Raw genomic sequence first — 20,167 nt, forward strand, 5'->3', positions numbered from 1 at the left:
ACAACACGGTGCACACAGTATACAACACGGGGCACACAATATACAACACGGTGCACACAGTATACAACACGGTGCACACAGTATACAACACGGTGCACACAGTATACAACACGGTGCACACAGTATACAACACGGTGCACACAATATACAACACGGTCGGTGCACACAATATACAACACGGTGCACACAATATACAACGCGGTGCACACAATATACAACGCGGGGCACACAGTATACAACGCGGTGCACACAGTATACAACGCGGTGCACACAGTATACAACGCGGTGCACACAGTATACAACACGGGGCACACAATATACAACACGGTGCACACAGTATACAACACGGTGCACACAGTATACAACACGGTGCACACAATATACAACACGGTGCACACAGTATACAACACGGTGCACACAGTATACAACACGGTGCACACAGTATACAACACGGTGCACACAATATACAACACGGTGCACACAATATACAACGCGGTGCACACAATATACAACACGGTGCACACAATATACAACACGGTGCACACAGTATACAACACGGTGCACACAATATACAACACGGTGCACACAGTATACAACACGGTGCACACAGTATAAAATACGTTGCACACAGTATACAACACGGTGCACACAGTATACAACACGGTGCACACAGTATACAACACGGTGCACACAATATACAACACGGTGCACACAGTATACAACACGGTGCACACAGTATACAACACGGTGCACACAGTATACAACACGGGGCACACAATATACAACACGGTGCACACAGTATACAACACGGTGCACACAGTATACAACACGGTGCACACAGTATACAACACGGTGCACACAGTATACAACACGGTGCACACAATATACAACACGGTGCACACAGTATAAAATACGTTGCACACACAGCTCTGGCTCCATAAAAGTTAAAGGGGCGTGAAAAACGGAAAGCTTCCGAATGCTTTGCACTTTTCGCTGACGGTCGCTCGGAGATGCTGGGGGTTATGCTTCACGTGCAGATACAATCTGGACAGAAAGAACGCAGACATTGAAGGCAAAAAAAAAAGAAAAGACGTACTGAACTTTTGTGCAAAACCGTCAGATCCTGACACAATCCGTATCGGAGGCCTAGCGGTGGAGAAGCAGAGTGCGGCCTGAGGCTGGGACTGGACTTGGGAGGTGGCGATTAGCGCTTTACCAATTAGGACAATTTAATTACAAGAAACCAGGGGTTGGTGACTTGTTCTGAGGAAAACCTTGGGGGGAGGGGGGGGTAAGCCGAGGACAGAACGCAGGACACACAATTATCGAACGTGACCCGGATGTAATCAGAGGGCGCTGCGCCATATTGTACACTCCTGGGAGATTAATGGGGGGATATATTGAGCGGGCAGAGCGCCCCGCACTGGATATATGTATGTACCGATGGCGGGCAGCAGTCTGAACCTAATGACCCCTGTTTTGTCTGTTCTTCCTGCAGTGTGTCAGATTTTACCCAAAGGCGTGGTCTCTGTGCTGGGACCCTCCACCAGCCCGGCATCGGCATCTACCGTCAGCCATATCTGTGGAGAGAAGGAGGTAAGCACCCGATCCAGCATGTATGTGTATAACAGTCCTCACCCACCATGTAAAAGAGGTTCTTCAGCAGCTGCAGGGTCTGCGCGGTGCAGATAAATCGCTCCTGTCCGTCCTCCTCCTCGCCGCCTCTGCCATTGTCTCTCCAGCAGAGAAAGTCTATGGTCTGTATATAATGGGCCTATACCAGTCTATGGTCTGTATATTATAGACATATACCAATCTATAGTCTGTATATAATGGGCCTATACCAGTCTATGTCTGTATATAATGGGCCTATACCAGTCTATAGGTCTGTATATAATGGGCCTATACCAGTCTATGGTCTGTATATAATGGGCCTATACCAGTCTATAGTCTGTATATAATGGGCCTATACCAGTCTATGGTCTGTATATAATGGGCCTATACCAGTCTATGGTCTGTATATAATGGGCCTATACCAGTCTATGGTCTGTATATAATGGGCCTATACCAGTCTATGGTCTGTATATAATGGGCCTATACCAGTCTATAGTATGTATATAATGGGCCTATACCAGTCTATAGTCTGTATATAATGGGCCTATACCAGTCTATAGTCTGTATATAATGGGTCTATAACAGTCTATGGTCTGTATATAATGGGCCTATACCAGTCTATAGTATGTATATAATGGGCCTATACCAGTCTATGGTCTGTATGTTATGGGCCTATACCAGTCTATGGTCTGTATATAATGGACCTATACCAGTCTATAGTCTGTATTTTATGGGCCTATACCAGTCTATGGTGTGTACATAATGGGCCTATACCAGTCTGTGATCTCTATGTTGTTATCCTCCAGGCTAGAGGCCGTATCTCATCTTGTATCCAGGCTAGAGGCCGTATCTCATCTTGTATCCAGGCTAGAGGCCGTATCTCATCTTGTATCCAGGCTGGAGGCCGTATCTAATCTTGCATCCAGGCTAGAGGCTGTATCTCATCTTGTATCCAGGCTAGAGGCTGTATCTCATCTTGTATCCAGGCTAGAGGCTGTATCTCATCTTGTATCCAGGCTAAAGGCCGTATCTGATATTGTATCCAGGCTAGAGGCCGTATCTCATCTTCTATCCAGGCTAGAGACTGTATCTCATCTTGTATCCAGGCTGGAGGCCTGTATCTAATCTTGTATCCAGGCTAGAGGCCGTATCTCATCTTGTATCCAGGCATAGAGGCTGTATCTCATCTTGTATCCAGGCTAGAGCTGTATCTCATCTTGTATCTAGGCAAGAGGCTGTATCTCATCTTGTATCCAGGCTGGAGGCTGTATCTCATCTTGTATCCAGGCTAGAGGCTGTATCTCATATTGTATCCAGGCTAGAGGCCGTATCTAATCTTGTATCCAGGCTGGAGGCTGTATTTAATCTTGTATCCAGGCTAGAGGCCTGTATCTCATCTTGTATCCAGGCTAGAGGCCTGTATCTCATCTTGTATCCAGGCTAGAGGCCGTATCTCATCTTGTATCCAGGCTAGAGGCTGTATCTCATCTTGTATCCAGGCTAGAGGCTGTATCTCATCTTGTATCCAGGCTAGAGGCCTGTATCTCATCTTGTATCCAGGCTAGAGGCTGTATCTGCATATTGTATCCAGGCTAGAGGCCGTATCTCATCTTCTATCCAGGTTAGAGACCTGTATCTCATCTTTGTATCCAGGCTGGAGGCCGTATCTAATCTTGTATCCAGGCTAGAGGCCGTATCTAATCTTGTATCCAGGCTAGAGGCCGTATCTAATCTTGTATCCAGGCTAGAGGCTGTATCTCATCTTGTATCCAGGCTAGAGGCCGTATCTCATCTTGTATCGAGGCTAGAGGCTGTATCTTATCTTGTATCCAGTCTAGAGGCTGTATCTCATCTTGTATCCAGGCTAGAGGCCGTATCTCATCTTGTATCCAGGCTAGAGGCCATATCTGATATTGTATCCAGGCTAGAGGCCGTATCTCATCTTCTATCCAGGCTAGAGACTGTATCTCATCTTGTATCCAGGCTGGAGGCCGTATCTAATCTTGTATCCAGGCTAGAGGCTGTATCTCATCTTGTATCCAGGCTAGAGGCTGTATCTCATCTTGTATCCAGGCTAGAGGCCGTATCTCATCTTGTATCCAGGCTAGAGGCTGTATCTCATCTTGTATCCAGGCTACAGGCCGTATCTCATCTTGTATCCAGGCTGGAGGCCGTATCTAATCTTGCATCCAGGCTAGAGGCTGTATCTCATCTTGTATCCAGGCTAGAGGCCGTATCTTATCTTCTATCCAGGATAGAGACTGTATCTCATCTTGTATCCAGGTTGGAGGTTGTATCTAATCTTGTATCCAGGCTAGAGGCCGTATCTCATCTTGTATCCAGGCTAGAGGCTGTATCTCATCTTGTATCCAGGCTAGAGGCCGTATCTCATATTGTATCCAGGCTGGAGGCCGTATCTCATCTTGTATCCAGGCTAGAGGCCGTATCTCATCTTGTATCCAGGCTAGAGGCTGTATCTCATCTTGTATCCAGGCTAGAGGTATCTCATCTTGTATCCAGGCTAGAGGCCGTATCTTATCTTGTATCCAGGCTAGAGGCCGTATCTCATCTTGTATCCAGGCTAGAGGCCGTATCTCATCTTGTATCCAGGCTAGAGGCTGTATCTCATCTTGTATCCAGGCTAGAGGCCTTTTCTCACTTTGTATCTAGGCTAGAGGCCATATCCCATCTTGTATTCAGGCTGGAGGCCGTATCTCATTATGTATTCAGGCTAGAGGCTGTAACTCATCATGTATCCAAGCTAGAGGCCGTATCTCATCTTGTGTAAAGACTAGAAACTGTATCTCATTATGTATCCAGGCTAGAGGCCGTATCTCATCTTGTGTAAAGACTAGAAACTGTATCTCATTATGTATCCAGGCTAGAGGCCGTATCTCATCTTGTGTAAAGACTAGAGCAGGCATCCTCAAACTGAGGCCCTCCAACTGTTGCAAAACTACAAATCGCAGCATGCCCGAACAGCCTACAGGTATCAGCCTACAGCAGGACATTGTGGGGGTTATAGTTTTACAACAGCTGGAGGGCCGCAGTTTGAGGATGCCTGGACTAGAGGCTGTATCTCATCATGTATCCAAGCAGTCCTAGAACCTCCTTTCCCTAATAATCTTTCCCTTTCCTCTAATCTTGTAATCAGATTTGCCATCATTACGGTCACACAGAGAAACCTCCATCCCTACAACTCCTTCTCGCGGTGATAGATTGTTTTGTAAATGAGTCTGTGTTCATGGTTTTGATCTTCAAGGGGTTGTATGAGATAACCCCATATATATCAAAGGTGATCAGGTGCAGTACCAGACACAGCCACAGACAAGAGGGGCGCTGGAATACAGCAGTCCTAATTTACAGGTAGACATCTAGTACTGTAAAGGATATCCCCGCTGTTCCCAAGTCTACCTTCCTAGGAACGTGATCATCGGCTTCAGTTCCTTGTGGTAGTCAATGGAAGAAGATAACGAGGCGACTTCACAGACAGCAATGTACATGTTCCTGCACCTGGCCCTCTATCACAGCGCTTTGTCTTTATGTAGATCTTATGCTTTGGTCGGCAGCTTCAGAAGCACAAAATATTCCATGTTCTGATGAAAGGAATGGCAGAATGAGGGCAGGTGACGAGCGATGGAAGAGACATACATATCCTAAAGATCATAGACCGCGACCACATGGGGGATGAACGGAGCGGTGGTAATTGCTGAGCAATAGAGGAGACACATATGTCCTAAACATCACAGACCGGAACTACACGGGGGATGATTGGGACGGCGATAAATGGGCACTGAGCGATGGAGGAGACACACATGTCCTAAACATCAAAGATTGGGACTACACAGGGGATGAATGGGGCAGAGGTAAATGGGCGCTGAGCAATGGAGGAGACACACATGTCCTAAACATCACAGACCGGGACTACACAGGGGATGAATGGGGCAGAGGTAAATGGGCGCTGAGTGTTGGAGGAGACACACATGTCCTAAACATCACAGACCACACGTTGGATGAATGGGGTGGCAGAAATACGGACTGGGACCACACGGGGATGAACCGGGCTGCAGTAAATGGTCGCTGAGCGATGGAGGAGATACACATGTCCTACACATCACAGACCGGGAATACACGGGGGATGATTGGGGCAGCGATAAATGGGCGCCGAGTGATGGAGGAGAGTTGAGACACACATGTACTAAACATCACAGACTGGGACCACACGGGGGATGAACGGGACGTCGGTAAATGGGCGCTGAGCAATGGAGGAGACACACATGTCCTAAACATCACAGACCGGGACTACATGGGGGATGAACGGTGCGGCGGTAAATGAGCGCTAAGCATTGGAGGAGACACACATGTCCTAAACATCACAGACCGGGGACTACATGGAGGATGAACAGGGCGACGGTAAATGGTCACTGAGAGATGGAGGAGACACACATGTCCTAAACATCACAGACCGGGGCTACACGAGGGATGATTGGGGCAGCGATAAATGGGCGCCGAGTGATGGAGGAGAGTTGAGACACACATGTACTAAAACACTACATCACAGACTGGGACCACACGAGGGATGAACGGGACGTCGGTAAATGGGCGCTGAGCAATGGAGGAGACACACATGTCCTAAACATCACAGACCGGGACTACACGAGGGATGATTGGGGCAGCGATAAATGGGCGCCGAGTGATGGAGGAGAGTTGAGACACACATGTACTAAACATCACAGACTGGGACCACACGGGGGATGAACGGGACGTCGGTAAATGGGCGCTGAGCAATGGAGGAGACACACATGTCCTAAACATCACAGACCGGGACTACATGGGGGATGAACGGTGCGGCGGTAAATGAGCGCTAAGCATTGGAGGAGACACACATGTCCTAAACATCACAGACCGGGACTACATGGAGGATGAACAGGGCGACGGTAAATGGTCACTGAGAGATGGAGGAGACACACATGTCCTAAACATCACAGACCGGGGCTACACGAGGGATGATTGGGGCAGCGATAAATGGTCGTTGCGCAATGGAGACGACATACATGTCCTAAACATTACAGACCGGGACTACATGGAGGATGAACCGGGGGGCGGTAAATGGTCACTGAGCTATGGAGGAGACACACATGTCCTAAATATCAAAGACCGGGACCACACGAGGGTTGAATGGGGCGGAGGTAAATAATCACTGAGCGATGGAGGAGACACACGTGTCCTAAACATCACAGACCGGGACTACACAGGGGATGAATAGGGCGGCGGTAAAGGGATGCTGAGCAATGGAGGAGTCACACATGTCCTAAATATCACAGACCGGGACTACATGGAGGATGAACAGGGCGACGGTAAATGGTCACTGAGAGATGGAGGAGACACAGATTTGAACATGAATTTCAGGAATTTTCCATCAGGGTCTTTTATCACTCTCAAGTAGAACAACTAACTTCTCTATAGGACGTTCCAACTTTAGTGGAGTAGTGAGATTTTTTTGTCAAGTTTTGAGTCTCTCCAACTCTCCCACTTTGGCCTCAAATTTTCAGGTATCGGCTCGTCCAATCCTAACTTCTGTCTGCATAATTCTTGTAGTATTTCTCTTGCTCTGAGGATTACTGGGGCCAAGAATCCCAATGGATCATATATAGAAGCCACTGCGGAAAGAATGGTGCATCTAGTTGCAACTTTCTCTTCAATAGATACTTAAAAAAAAAAACTTTTCATTCTCTACATTCCATCCCAATGCAAGTACGTTCTGAACTAGAGAATTATCATAATTGAGATCTACATTCTTTATTGTTGATGCACGTTCAGAGTCACTGATGGATTCCTGTACCTCTCTGTTTGAGATGAATTTGTGAACGACCAGGTTTCCTCTTGCACATAACTCTTGGCTTTCTTTCAGTAGTTTGATTGGAGATTCTGTAGACTTATAAGACCATCATCTACATAAAAGTTTTTCTTTAGAAAATGTGCTGCTGATGGGCAATCCTTTTCATCCTGATTGGCCAGGTACTTCATACCATAATTGGCGCAACCTGGAGAAGATGCTGCTCCAAACAAGTGTACTTTAATTCTGTATTCTGCTGGCTCTGAATCTGTATCTCCGTCCTCCCACCATAGAAACCTCAGGAAGCCTCCATCTTCATTCTTCACATGAAACTGGTGGAACATCTTTTAAACATTACACATGACCGCTACGGGAAACTTTCTGAATCTACAGAGTACTCCAGGCAGAGTGTTTGTAAGATCTGGTCCTTTCAGTAGATGATCGTTCAATGCAACACCATCGTACTTTGCTGAGCAATCAAATACCACTCTAATCTTATCTGGTTTCTTTGAGTGGTAGACACCTTGATGTGGGATGTACCGCACTTCTCCTTCTTTAGGCTGATTATTAACTTTCTCTGCATGTCCTTCTTCGAGGATACCTTCCATGAATTTCAAATAATCATTCTTGAGTTTGGGATCTCTTCCCATCCTTTTCTTCAAACATTTCAATCTTGCTAGGGCAAGATTTCTGTAATTTGGCAGACGAGGTCATTCTCTAAAAGGTAAGGGCATTTCAAGATGACTGTAACGGATCTCCTGGCACCCGACCGAGTATCCTAGTGCTTCCCGAGGACTCCAAGCACTCCACTTGACACCATAAGCGCTGCAGACCCCACGAACCGCCGAAGCTTGGTTGAGGTCTCACCGTCTGCTACCCACCCTGGACCTACGACAAGGCTCCAGTGGGTTAACCTCTCCTAAATCCAGAGAGCAGGAACAGCTCTTACAAGAGCTAATAGTATAGCCCGGGGAGTATAGCAAATCTTCAGCGTATAGCAATCCCCAGTGTCGATCAGTTACCCAAACACCAGCCTCAGGCTACTTTCACACTAGCGTTGTTTGAATCCGGCGTTCAATTCCGACACCGGAACTGCCCGCCGGATCCGGAAAAACGTGTGAAAACTGATTACATTTGAATCCTGATCAGGCTTTCGATCACAATGGAAAAATGCATTGGAAAAAACGGATCCGCCATTTATGGACTTTAACTTTTTTAATTTTTCGGGTTTAACATGCAAAAGCCGGATCCGTTTTGACTGAACACACGGCGCCGGATCCGGCGTTAATGCAAGTCAATGGGAAAAAAGCCTGATCCGGCGTTCAGTCAAAGTGTTCAGGATTTTTGGCCAGAGGTAAAAATACTGCATGCTACGTTTTTCTGAAAAGCCTGATCAGTCAAAAAGACTGAACAGAAGACATCCTGATGCATCCTGAGGGACGGACTCTCCATTCAGAATGCATTAGGATAAAACTGATCAGTTCTTTTCCGGATTTGAGCCCCTAGGACGGAACTCAGCGCCGGAAAAGAAAAACGCTAGTGTGAAAGTAGCCTCAACATGATGAAGGGTAAAACAGGAACTCTTTATTAAAGACACAGCATTGACTTATACACATTTTCCAACAAGGTTACCACCCACAGGGTTTTGTAAAAACAACCAATAAACACGTGCAATACACTCAGACACTCCCACACAAAATCCTCCCCTCTGCCTGTGATACAATTACCCCACACAAAGGGTTGATGCAATTGTATCACAGGCAGGAGAATACACAGTGTCTTCTGTCCTGGAGACAACCGAGGAGTAATTCAATTATCTCTCAGGACAAAGAGAAATCGCCAATACACACGTGGGGACAATAGGACAGACATCAATACTCAAATATACAATGTACCACCCTTTACAGTACACATAGACATTTAACATATCCCAAAATGGCACGAATTAGACCAGGGGTTCAAAAGTTAGTAAATGTCCTTTGTGAACAAAGGAAGCCTGGCTGATGAGAGGGCCCATAATCCTGGGGCAAGAGGCTGGTAGCCAGGCTTCTCCACCACCCAGTGGCGAGGTTGGTTTCGTGACAATTACTTTGTTGATTCTGCTGAATACTTTCTTCTAGAGTGTGTACGAACTTTATGTCTTCCTGGGATACACTCTTTTCTTTAGAACTTATGTCTGCAAAGTCGGATTCAAGGATCTTGATTACTTTTGCTGGACTTACAGTTGGTAACTCTTGGACAGATATTCGATGACACAAACTTGCACAATTTGCAATATGCAGTTAGCAGTAACTATTTGCAGATTGGTTGAGTATGATCTAGTATATGCAATTTGGATTGCAATATGGAATTTGAATTTGGATTGTGAACTTTGTAGTTTGCAGTTGTATGGTATTTGCAATTGATGGAACTGTAACTAAACACACATATAACTGGTTCAGTATACAGTTCTAATCACTATATTAACAGTAAGAACTGTTTTAAATCCCTATTTTGGCCTCTTGCTTCCATAAAGCACAGCTCTTAGTGGAGTGAATGTCTGTTCAGCTTCTCTCTCTGGTGAATAATAATTTTCTAGCAGCTCCTGCTAAGGAATTTCTCACAAAAGCTGTCTGTGAGGCTGGCTGTGATTGGTCTAGACTCCTGCTGTGTGTGAGGCTGGCTGTGATTGGTCTAGACTCCTGCTGTGTGTGAGGCTGGCTGTGATTGGTCTAGACTCCTGCTGTCTGTGAGGCTGGCTGTAATTGGTCTAGACTCCTGCTGTGTGTGAGGCTGGCTGTGATTGGTCTAGACTCCTGCTGTCTGTGAGGCTGGCTGTAATTGGTCTAGACTCCTGCTGTGTGTGAGGCTGGCTGTGATTGGTCTAGACTCCTGCTGTGTGTGAGGCTGGCTGTGATTTGTTAAGACTCCTGCCCAGCAACAACCGTTTAACTCTATGTTTTCTGTTGATTCTGCTGTGACATTGAGCTTACCTTACATTATATAATGAATCTTAAAGGCACATTATCTTTTTCTGCTTCTGTGAATACAATATATAACAGTTATATGACATCCAAACATGGAGTCACTGTAAATAATTCTGCTTTTGTCTTTAATACACAAACATAGGAACTGTATTAAGGCTATTGGCAGGTCTAGCCGTATAAACATATAAGCTATGTTAGCAACCTAGGACAGGTCTTAGCTGCCCAGCTACAAACCGGGCGGCGATAAATGGGCACTGAGCGATGGAGGAGACACACATGTCCTAAACATCACAGAACGGGACTACACAGGGAATGAACAAGGTGGAGGTAAAGGGGACACTGAGCGATGGAGGAGACACACATGTCCTAAACATCACAGACCGGGACTACACAGGGGATGAACAGGGGGGGCGGTAAATGGTCACTGAACGATGGAGGAGACACACATGTCCTAATCACCACAGAACGGGACTACACAGGGGATGAATGGGGCAGAGGTAAAGGGATGCTGAGCGATGGAGGAGACACACGTGTCCTAATCACCACAGAACGGGACTACACAGGGGATGAACAGGGGGCGGCGGTAAATGGTCACTGAACGATGGAGGAGACACACATGTCCTAATCACCACAGAACGGGACTACACAGGGGATGAATGGGGCAGAGGTAAAGGGATGCTGAGCGATGGAGGAGACACACGTGTCCTAATCACCACAGAACGGGACTACACAGGGGATGAACAGGGGGCGGCGGTAAATGGTCACTGAACGATGGAGGAGACACACATGTCCTAATCACCACAGACCGGGACTACACAGGGGATGAACGAGGTGAAGGTAAAGGGATGCTGAGTGATGGAGGAGACACACGTGTCCTAATCACCACAGAACGGGACTACATGGTGGATGAACAGGGGGGGGCGGTAAATGGTCACTGAGCGATGGAGGAGACGCACATTGTCCTAATCACCCACAGAACGGGACTACATGGGATGAACGGGGCGGCGGTAAAGGGGCCCCTGCGGTTTTCCAGAGAATATAATAGTCCAGATATAGGTATTATAAATGCAGCGTATAGATGATTAACCCTTTACGAACGCCTCCTCATTTCTTTTTTCATTTCTCTGCTTTTCAAAAACCATAACACTTTTATTTTTCCATCACCATTGTCACATGGCTCTCTGTCTTTAGTTCCGTAAGTTGAAAATATCAATGGACTCGAAGTCTGGGTCCCTTTAAGGGGCAAAACCCCCCTCTGGATGTGGATTGCTCCTTCTTACATTGGGTTAATGTTTCTGGAAGACATACTGAGGAGAAGGGACCTGATGTTCTGAGGATCAGACACTACCATTTCATGGAGACATCACACATATGGAACAAAGCGATACACGGCGGAGCCTTAATTAAGTAAATAGGATTATTAAAAAGTAATTATTGCTTCCTGTACAGCGGCGGAGGAGAACCACGGCGCCCCTACCCTGCAGAAAGGACACCGCCGCCTCTCCAGGCACACCAGATAATTACTTAGCAGGCAGATCTGGGGCGGGCGACGCACCGAGCTGCAAAAACTGCAGCAAAATGGTATTAAAGAGTTTAGTAGCAAAAAATGAGCACCAGACGATACACCCACATGTAGTGACCCCACCTCATACCACGTATGACCCTCACTTGCATGATCATGGGCCATATTTCATGGGCAGCACAGTTTCCTTGCAGCAATAAGGTGCTGGGTTTGAATCCAAACAAGAGCAATATCTGCATGAAGTTTCTGTGTTCTCATGGGTTTTCTCTCACACGGCAAACAAATGGCTGTCTGTTTGAATCCTCCTTAAAGGGGTTGTCCAAGATTAGAAAAATATGGCTGCTTTCTTCCAAGCACAAGGCCACCTTTGCCCACGGGTTGTGTATGGTATTCCAGCCTGGTCCAGTTCACTTAAAGGAAGGTGCAGTACCACATACAACCTGTGGGCAGGGGTGGCGCTAGTCTGGGGAAAAAGTAGCAATGTTTTTTTAATCCTAGGCAACCCCTTTAAAGGGCATGTCGAATGAAGACAACTTATCCCCCATCCACAGGACAAGTGATCAACCACTAGGGTCACATAGGCAGCTCTATGGGTCTGCCAGAGATGGCCAACTACTTGTACTCCAGGAGTCCCATAAAGCTGAATGGAGTATGTGTTTGTGGCTGCATTCAAACAGGGTGCCCCGACCCCTGTTTCTGTGATCAGCAGGGGCCCCAGCGGTCGGACCCTCACTGGTCAGATACTTATCCCCTATCCTGTGAAAGTTGTCTTAATGGGCAACCCGTTTAAGAAACACTGTAGCTGTGGACTCTCGGTGGGCTTGTCATGGTGGCCTTCTTGTTATCTTGCACATCAACTGCATGGCGAGCCTTATACCACAGCACCTGCATTGGAGACGCCCAGCTGTGGAGCTCTGTCGGGGGGGGGGGGTGCTTTATGGCTGCTGGGTGTCCCACTGTCTAACATTGCAGTTGTCTATAGAGGTGGTCATCTTATATGTATACATAGGACACAAGTCAGTCCACCCCTGACCAATATTGTCTAGATCCTGGTTGTTCTTCTCGAAGGGCTGGTCTTTTGGTGAGATCTCATTGTACTGAGATGGTCAGCGATGTTATGACAAGCTATCGTCAATACTCCTGACCTAACATGTCTATGGTCAGCCCCCAGTGCTCCATTTTCGAATGATGGATCTGCTCAGTTTGCTAGACCTTCTCCATGAACCCTACCACCTCTACTGGTCTCCTCAGTAATGAAGACCCACATCTGCCATGCAGTGCACCTGATCGTCTAGGTTGTGTTCATGTTGGACGCAGTTGATCCATCCTCAGTATTGGTTGTATTGCTGTATGATTGTGATGTTTTACGTTGTATTTTTCTTCCTGCAGATTCCTCATATTAAGGTGGGACCAGAAGAAGCCCCCAAGCTACAATACCTACGTTTTGCATCCGTCAGCCTTTACCCGAGTAATGAAGACATAAGCCTGGCCGTGTCACACATCCTGAAGTCCTTTCACAACCCTTCCACCAGCCTCATCTGTGCCAAGGCCGAGTGTAAGTACGAACCCCTATACATCACCTATGTACCGATGGGCTCAGGGGGTCAGTAAATTTAACTAGGAAGAAATGGTCATGTGGCTCTAAGATGGAGTGTTCCTCCTGCATGGAAGCTCTGTACAAGCCTTGGCCTCTCCAAAAACTTTTTGCAGGAGCAATAATGGCAGCCACATTGGTTTGTCAGAAAGATGAAGCCCCGATGTCTGAAATGTGTGGCTTCAATTTAGCAAAACTACAACTCTCAGCATGCCCTGAGAGTCTTCAGCTTCGCAACAGCTGGAGATCCATATGTAGCAGACTTCCACCAGGCAAAGTCATCCGATGGTGGCATTTGCAATGTTCTGGTATTCGGGAGGTACATGGAGATGTTCTTTTGTTATCTCTTTTCCAGGGGTGGACTGGTCACATACTCCACAGGAACATTCCCTCCTGAGCCGATGCAATGGGGGCCGCCTGAGCCCTTCTCATGGCCACTGGCCGGGTACAAAGCAATCTGATGGTCTAAGCATTCATTAATGCCAGGAGTGTCGGCTACTCATGCACCTGGCCAGTGGCCATACAGTGTCAGATAATACCACTATACACTGCTAAAATAATGCTGCCGTACAGTGCCCAAATACCACCATAAACTTTCCAAATAATACCGTCATTGTTACGGGGCCTCATGTCCAGCTTATGTCTCCTCATAATGTGCTGTCATGGTAACTCTATCTCCATACTGGATTCCCTCCGTGTGTCTGACCCCCCATCACCATTGTCACCCTGCATTGCTGTGGTCTCCTACAAACATTCAGAGGAGGTGTGAGATGTTGGGGTGCTGCTGGGGGCTTCACTGAATACACATTTTGTAGACTGTCCGGAGACAGATCTCCTCGGAATGTGGTGGTGGTGGTGGGGCGGTTATGTGCACGTGGACTTCATCACCTTCTGATCATGGACCCTTCATGAGATGCTGTATGGTGGGCTCTGGTAGTTGTTCACACCCCCTACCTGTCTAAGGGCTGGGGAATGATGAGAATACAAAGTGAAGAAGTTGGGTGTGGTAGTCATAGTTACTGTGTGTACTGGAAGGGTCAGGATCTGGGTTGAGGCCAGATCCTGGGACCATGTTTGATGATCTCCTGATTGGGGAGATGTGTTGAGGCCGTTCCCTGAGATATTCCTGTTATATTGGATTATAAATAAAAGAGTTGAGCTCCATCTAGACCGTCTGCTGAAGGACTCTCGAAGTGACACCCTGTGACAGACATACAGTGCCCAGATAGTACAATATACCATAATAATGCCTGTCAGCACTACACTATGCAACCATACTAGTAATACTAGTACCCATAACAATGCCCAGAAAACACCACAACGTGCTCAACTGAACTCCTCAGGATGATGATATACTTAAATATTGTGGTCGCAGTATATTGTGCTGCACTGTGGCATCTGGTTCTGCTGGGGCAGTATACTGTGCTGCACTGTGGTATCTGGCTCTGCTGGGGCAGTATATTGTGCTGCACTGTGGTATCTGGTTCTGCTGGGGCGGTATATTGTGCTGCACTGTGGTATCTGGTTCTGCTGGGGCAGTATATTGTGCTGCACTGTGGTATCTGGTTCTGCTGGGGCAGTATATTGTGCTGCACTGTGGTATCTGGTTCAGCTGGGGCGGTATATTGTGCTGCACTGTGGTATCTGGTGCTGCCGGGGCGGTATATTGTGCTGCACTGTGGTATCTGGTTCTGCCGGGGGCAGTATATTGTGCTGCACTGTGGTATCTGGTTCTGCTGGGGCAGTATATTGTGCTGCACTGAGGTATTTGGTTCTGCTGGGGCAGTATATTGTGCTGCACTGTGGTATCTGGTTCTGCTGGGGCAGTATATTGTGCTGCACTGTGGTATCTGGTTCTGCTGGGGCAGTATATTGTGCTGCACTGAGGTATTTGGTTCTGCTGGGGCAGTATATTGTGCTGCACTGTGGTATCTGGTTCTGCTGGGGCAGTATATTGTGCTGCACTGTGGTATCTGGTTCTGCTGGGGCAGTATATTGTGCTGCACTGTGGTATCTGGTTCTGCTGGGGCGGTATATTGTGCTGCACTGTGGTATCTGGTTCTGCTGGGGCGGTATATTGTGCTGCACTGTGGTATCTGGCTCTGCTGGGGCAGTATATTGTGCTGCACTGTGGTGTCTGGTTCTTCTGGGGCGGTATATTGTGCTGCACTGTGGTATCTGGTTCTGCTGGGGCAGTATATTGTGCTGCACTGTGGTATCTGGTTCTGCTGGGGCAGTATATTGTGCTGCACTGTGGTATCTGGTTCTGCTGGGGCAGTATATTGTGCTGCACTGTGGTATCTGGCTCTGCTGGGGCGGTATATTGTGCTGCACTGTGGTATCTGGTTCTGCTGGGGCAGTATATTGTGCTGCACTGTGGTATCTGGCTCTGCTGGGGTGGTATATTGTGCTGCACTGTGGTATCTGGTTCTGCTGGGGCAGTATATTGTGCTGCACTGTGGTATCTGGTACTGCTGGGGCGGTATATTGTGCTGCACTGTGGTATCTGGCTCTGCTGGGGCGGTATATTGTGCTGCACTGTGGTATCTGGTTCTGCTGGGGCGGTATATTGTGCTGCACTGTGGTATCTGGCTCTGCTGGGGCGGTATATTGTGCTGCACTGTGGTATATGGCTCTGCTGGGGCGGTATATTGTGCTGCACTGTGGTATCTGGTTCTGCTGGGGCGGTATATTGTGCTGCACTGTGGTATCTGGTTCTGCTGGGGCAGTATATTGTGCTGCACTGTGGTATCTGGTACTGCTGGGGCGGTATATTTTGCTGCACTGTGGTATCTGCTTCTGCTGGGGCAGTATATTGTGCTGCACTGTGGTATCTGGTACTGCTGGGGCGGTATATTTTTGCTCCACTGTGGTATCTGCTTCTGCCGGGGCGGTATATTGTGCTGCACTGTGGTATCTGGTTCTGCTGGGGCGGTATATTGTGCTGCACTGTGGTATCTGGTTCTGCTGGGGCAGTATATTGTGCTGCACTGTGGTATCTGGCTCTGCTGGGGCAGTATATTGTGCTGCACTGTGGTATCTGGTTCTGCTGGGGCGGTATATTGTGCTGCACTGTGGTATCTGGTTCTGCTGGGGCGGCATATTGTGCTGCACTGTGGTATCTGGCTCTGCTGGGGCGGTATATTGTGCTGCACTGTGGTATATGGCTCTGCTGGGGCGGTATATTGTGCTGCACTGTGGTATCTGGTTCTGCTGGGGCGGTATATTGTGCTGCACTGTGGTATCTGGTTCTGCTGGGGCAGTATATTGTGCTGCACTGTGGTATCTGGTACTGCTGGGGCGGTATATTTTGCTGCACTGTGGTATCTGCTTCTGCTGGGGCAGTATATTGTGCTGCACTGTGGTATCTGGTACTGCTGGGGCGGTATATTTTTGCTGCACTGTGGTATCTGCTTCTGCCGGGGCGGTATATTGTGCTGCACTGTGGTATCTGGTTCTGCTGGGGCGGTATATTGTGCTGCACTGTGGTATCTGGTTCTGCTGGGGCAGTATATTGTGCTGCACTGTGGTATCTGGCTCTGCTGGGGCAGTATATTGTGCTGCACTGTGGTATCTGGTTCTGCTGGGGTGGTATATTGTACTGCACTGTGGTATCTGGCTCTGCTGGGGCGGTATATTGTGCTGCACTGTGGTATCTGGCTCTGCTGGGGCGGCATATTGTGCTGCACTGTGGTATCTGGCTCTGCTGGGGTGGTATATTTGGTGGGGTTGTCAGAAGCAGAAGATGGTTAGAAGGTTAGAAGGGGATATGATGGCAGGATCTGACTACACATGGTTTGTTGTCTGTTACCATGGAGACACATGTCCTGCACAGGAGCTGTAGAGACAAGATGATGAGAACATGTTTTAGATAACACTGGTGGAGGGCCCATGAGACAAACACCACTGCTGCTACTGAAGCCTGGTTGGGAGACCCCGAACCTGCGGGCTGTCAGCTGTGTCAGCCTGGCTGTCAGGCGGTGTGTTATGAGGGCGCTGTGCAGCACACTGTATTGTCAGCTCTCCTGGAACGTCTGGAAGAGTTGGAAAATCTCCCGGACTCCACAGAAGCTTTCCAGGAAGCAGTGCTCCATGTGTATTACCCCGTGCATGGGCCCCGACATGCTGCCGCGTCGCCTCAGCCCCGGGGTCCAAAGGCACATTGAGGGGGCAGCACCGGTGTGAAGGGAGCCAGGTGCCAGTGCTCGTGAGCTAGGGGTCACCACTCCTCCCTCTCCCTAGTGGTCGGGGACCCTCCTCCCTCCCCTCTGTGCCGCACGTCTGTTACCGGCCATCTCAGACGTAATAAGTGCCTTGTTATGAGTATTACTAGTATGGCCGCATCGTTTTTACTACGGTATTATATATATATTATGTGGCTGCGTGTTGATATAATTTGGGGCCCTTATGGTAGTATCCTTTTGGTCCTGTAATGGTGGCACTATTTGTGGATTGTACTGTATTATTGGCTGTATTATTTGGACCCTATGACGGTATTATTGGGCACTGCATGGTCCTGTTCATTTCATATTATTATTATGTATAACGCTCTGGGAATCTGTCAGCAGTTATACACAGTCCTGCTGTCAGCGCTCAGAGCTGCACTGAATACATCGTCTGGACTGTGTAGTTCACCACAGCATTGAGCGCTGACAGCGAGGGAACAGGGGGCAATAGGAAAACAAAAATAGTCACCTGCCCTCCGTATGTGGACTACTACTCCTGCCAGATAATGTCCAGATTATGGCCGCTACATACGCAGCTCGGAGCAGACAGGTCCTCGCACATGGCGGACACGATATATCTGCAGTGAGGACACAGCGGTCCTACAGACGGACGTGGTCCCTGAATGCCCCGAATAAAAGCGGAAAAGCGTAATTAGTTTTCCCCGTCTCCTCCGCGCGGCTTTTCACATTTCTTAGTGATTGTATTTGTTTTTTTTACGACGCAGCAGCTGAAATGGATTCTGTGAAATTCGTTGAACATGTCTTATTCTCTTACCCTCATAACCTCCAAAGCGATGAAACGGTGACTTATGTAAAGCACGAGCGGAATAATCTCAGCTGACAGCGCAAGCGCTTGTTCATCCTCTTTATGGACACTGAGTAAATCCGAAAGCCGTAAAGAACAAAGCGCGGCAGCGGCTGCTAACCCCGTGTACGCGCACAGTACGCAGACAGATGCCGGACTAACGCCTCGTGGTCTAAAGCGTCTGTCAGGCCCAAGGGAAATATACGGGGTCCGATAAACGTCTGTGGTCAGACCGTGATCATCTGGGCCCCACAGAAAACCTGGAGTGAGGTCCCAGTCCAGCAGGACCAGGAGAGCATGGAAAGCGTTAATGTCCTTAATTTACATGAATAATGTACACGGTGACATCACAGTACAGAGATAATACACACAGTGATGTCACAGTACAGGGATAATACACACGGTGATGTCACAGTACAGGGATAATACACACAGTGATGTCACAGTACAGGGATAATACACACGGTGATGTCACAGTACAGAGATAATACACACGGTGATGTCACAGTACAGGGATAATACACACAGTGATGTCACAGTACAGGGATAATACACACAGTGATGTCACAGTACAGGGATAATACACACAGTGATGTCACAGTACAGAGATAATACACACAGTGATGTCACAGTACAGAGATAATACACACAGTGATGTCACAGTACAGGGATAATACACACAGTGATGTCACAGTACAGAGATAATAAACACACTGATGTCACAGTACAGAGATAATAAACACAGTGATGTCACAGTACAGGGATAATACACACAGTGATGTCACAGTACAGGGATAATAAACACAGTGATGTCACAGTACAGGGATAATACACACAGTGATGTCACAGTACAGGGATAATACACACAGTGATGTCACAGTACAGGGATAATACACACAGTGATGTCACAGTACAGGGATAATAAACACAGTGATGTCACAGTACAGAGATAATACACACAGTGATGTCACAGTACAGGGATAATACACACAGTGATGTCACAGTACAGGGATAATAAACACAGTGATGTCACAGTACAGAGATAATACACACAGTGATGTCACAGTACAGGGATAATACACACAGTGATGTCACAGTACAGGATAATACACACAGTGATGTCACAGTACAGAGATAATAAACACAGTGATGTCACAGCACAGAGATAATACACACAGTGATGTCACAGTACAGAGATAATACACACAGTGATGTCACAGTACAGGGATAATACACACAGTGATGTCACAGTACAGGGATAATACACACAGTGATGTCACAGTACAGAGATAATACACACAGTGATGTCACAGTACAGAGATAATACACACAGTGATGTCACAGTACAGGGATAATACACACAGTGATGTCACAGTACAGAGATAATACACACAGTGATGTCACAGTACAGGGATAATACACACAGTGATGTCACAGTACAGGGATAATACACAATGCAGATGTTACCAGGAAACTCGTGGTTCTTCTACACGACCCAATACAGGTCCATAATGATCAGTGGACTCAATGAACCCATGAATGACCCGGCTTTTAGGTGGAGCGGCATCGTGGACCTCCTCAGTGTGGCCCCCAGGACGTGTTCT

The 20,167-nt window shown here is 47.6% G+C and overlaps 1 protein-coding gene across 1 annotated transcript in view; it reads left to right on the plus strand.

Annotated features, from left to right (window-relative positions):
* GRIK5 (glutamate ionotropic receptor kainate type subunit 5) overlaps positions 1-20,167 on the plus strand; it is a 153,272-nt gene that overhangs the window by 43,513 nt on the left and 89,592 nt on the right. The window contains exons 3-4 of the mRNA XM_044278726.1: positions 1,499-1,596; positions 13,328-13,493. Of these exons, the coding sequence (XP_044134661.1) occupies positions 1,499-1,596; positions 13,328-13,493 (264 nt within the window). The remainder of the gene's footprint in view (positions 1-1,498; positions 1,597-13,327; positions 13,494-20,167) is intronic.

The sequence above is a fragment of the Bufo gargarizans genome, chromosome 2 (assembly GCF_014858855.1).
Source record: "Bufo gargarizans isolate SCDJY-AF-19 chromosome 2, ASM1485885v1, whole genome shotgun sequence".
Lineage (NCBI taxonomy): Eukaryota > Metazoa > Chordata > Amphibia > Anura > Bufonidae > Bufo > Bufo gargarizans.